This window comes from Brassica napus, unplaced genomic scaffold (genome assembly GCF_020379485.1).
Source record: "Brassica napus cultivar Da-Ae unplaced genomic scaffold, Da-Ae ScsIHWf_134;HRSCAF=241, whole genome shotgun sequence".
NCBI classification, from domain to species: domain Eukaryota; kingdom Viridiplantae; phylum Streptophyta; class Magnoliopsida; order Brassicales; family Brassicaceae; genus Brassica; species Brassica napus.
The window spans coordinates 34317-37299 of NW_026014766.1; the positions used below are offsets into that span (position 1 = coordinate 34317).

The 2983-nt window shown below is 36.8% G+C and overlaps 1 protein-coding gene across 1 annotated transcript; it reads left to right on the forward strand.

Moving 5' to 3' along the window:
* The first annotated feature begins 259 nt into the window (after nucleotides 1-259).
* On the forward strand, nucleotides 260-1069 carry LOC111212843. Its single transcript, XM_022714451.2, has one exon. It carries the CDS (start codon nucleotides 471-473, stop codon nucleotides 972-974), a length of 504 nt encoding a protein of 167 aa, XP_022570172.1. The 5' UTR covers nucleotides 260-470; the 3' UTR covers nucleotides 975-1069.
* The last annotated feature ends 1914 nt before the right edge of the window (nucleotides 1070-2983 follow it).

Sequence of the window (2983 nt, forward strand, 5' to 3'; positions counted from 1 at the left end):
TCACTATAATCGCTATTTTCCAGAAAGATTTGTAATCGCATGATCACTGCAGATTCAATAACTAGTCGATTTTAATGTGTACATAACATGGTACTTGTTAGCTGAAATTAGAAATGTTTTCATAATTTAATCAAAAACCATTTTCTTCATCCATACCCTACCAAAAGAATATCTTGATCGAATGGCTACATTAATATAGAGTGTTATTCAAGGAAAATTAGGCAAGATTATCGTAATCCCATAAATTCTGTTCACACATTATATTATCCAAAATAATACTCTATATACGTTCATTTATTATATTTTTGCTTCGTAGATTATCCCTTTCCCAATGTCTTCCCTTATAGAAGCAAAGAACAAAGGAGTTTGTTGAAACCAAATTTCCCAAAATATGTTAGGATTTAGATTGCTCTTTAATTTCTTCTTTTGCCTTTGTATTTCTTAACTGACTCAATTTCATTCAAAATTCAATGGAAGATCTTAACACATTTGCTGCTGACTGCGTCGTTGTATCATGTTGCTGCAACTGTCTTGTTCTCCAAATCGTGATCTTCATCTTCCTTGGGATTCCTCAAAAACTGATCAAGAACACAAGAAAATGTTACACAAAATGGGGCATAAACGGAAGAACAAAAAGAATGGGGCTCGATTATGAATGTCGAGGAAACACCGGGGTCGATTGGGAATGGAGAAAAGAGACTCTGAGTATAGAGATGGAGGGCTTTGGATGTATTGAAGAAGTTGAAGAGGCTTTACAGGAGTTTTCAAAGAATGGTGAGTTTTTGTTTGGAAGCTTCTGGCGAAAAGAGAGGGTTCAAAACTTGTCAATGTCAAGTTGTGTTAATGAAAACTTTGACCTAAAATTTGTAAGTCGTTATGAGATAATCGAAGAAAATTTCTACTCCTTGGATTATACATTAACAACTTCACATATTGAAATTAGTGGAAATAAAAATAGCCCTTGTATCCACTAGGTTGGGGTTTTGCTTGTTCCCAACTTCAGAGATCCGTATTTTTTCAGCCATGTTCTGATCATCATATAGTTAATAAATGACATGCTTTGTGAAAATTTTATATCATGGACACTCTTTTAATATCGACTCATACAAGTTTTAACAAGTAATAAATATCATAATGAATTTTATTATGGCGGTGAAAGTTTGATTGGTGGATTATTTAGTTGTAGTGCACCAATAAAATGTCATAGTATTATGGATGTTTTTAAAAGGAAAAGAACATCAGATTTTAAGATAACATAAATACGGATATAAGAGTAGTAAAATATTCATTCATATGATCAATATTCAAATTCTAAAATATTTATTTTTTAAATGTTTTTGCTTTATTCCTTTTTGATTTTTGTTTAATCACAACGGTTAGTAACAAGCAATCACTACAAGAAAACAGCGATATTCTAACGGACATTCCGACGGAAAATAAAATCCTCGGAATATCCCGAGGAATTTCCGAGGAAATTCCGAGGAAACACAAAATTTGGTTTCCTCAGAATTTCCTCGGAATATACCGACGGAATTCCGAGGAAATATCAATCCGTCGGAATATTCCGAGGAAATTCCGAGGAAACATGTGTTCCTCGGAAAAACCGGTGAATTCCGAGGAAATATTATAGCCGTTGGAGAGCCGTTGGGGGATTTTACAAAATTCCGAGGAAATTCCGACGAACTAGCCGTTGGCGTCGGAATTTCCTCGGTCTGTCGGCAGGATTTAAACTATAAATACAAGCACTCTTCCTCTTCATTCACTTCATATCTTCATCCTCCTCTTACTCTATTTACCCACGAATTTGATTCATAAAAAATATGCTTCTTCAAATTATTTTCGTTCTTGGATCGATCGACCTCATTTGGATCCGAACACGAGATTGCTTACGGAAGAATACCAACGAGGTATAACCAAATCATGGGGTTAGTTCACCGACAACCGGAAGCAAAAACATGTATGTTAAGATGTTCTTGCTCTAATTGTAAAAATAGAAAGGTTATTAAAGAGTGAGATGTTTGGACTCATCTATATTTGAGTGGGTTTACACGAAGTTACAAAATTTGGTATCATCATGGGAAAACTGATTATGAACATGGTAGTACTAGCGAACCTCAGCCAGCGGTTAGATTAGAAGAACCAATTAGAACGGATGTAGATTATGGTGTAGGTACTGAGCAGATGGTAAATGATCATTTTAGAGGGGAAGATTTACCCAATGAACAAGCTAGGAGATTTTATGATATGTTGGATGCTGGAAAGCAACCATTGTACGAAGGTTGCAGAGATGGTCATTCAGCTTTATCATCTGCTACAAGATTGATGGGCATTAAAACAAATTATAATTTGGCTGAAGACTGTGTGGATGCGATTGCTGATTTTGTAAAAGGTATTCTACCCGAGGATAATGTAGCTCCTGGTTCATACTACGAGGTTCAGAAACTCGTAGCTGGTCTTGGTTTATCGTATCAGGTAATAGATGTATGCAGCGACAACTGCATGATTTATTGGAGGGCGGATGAACATCGGGTTACATGCAAATTTTGTGGAAAGCCTCGTTATAAAGATACGAGTGGAAGAGTTCCAGTGCCATATAAAAGGATGTGGTATTTACCTTTGCGGAAAAGTTGCAGAGGTTGTATCTGTCTGAACGCACAGCGCAACCAATGAGATGGCATGCGGAGCACTCAACAGATGGTGAGATCAGACATCCTTCAGATGCAAAAGCGTGGAAGCATTCCAATCAAAGTATCCCGACTTTGCGTATGAGAGAAGAAATGTCTACCTTGGATTATGTACTGATGGTTTCAGTCCGTTTGGCAAGAGTGGAAGACAATATCTCTATGGCCCGTCATTCTTACACCATACAACCTACCCCCAAACTTGTGCTTGCGACGAGAGTTTTTTGTTTCTCTCGATTCTCGTTCCCGGACCAGAGCATCCTAAGAGATCAACTTTGATGTTTTTCTTCTTCAGCCACTAA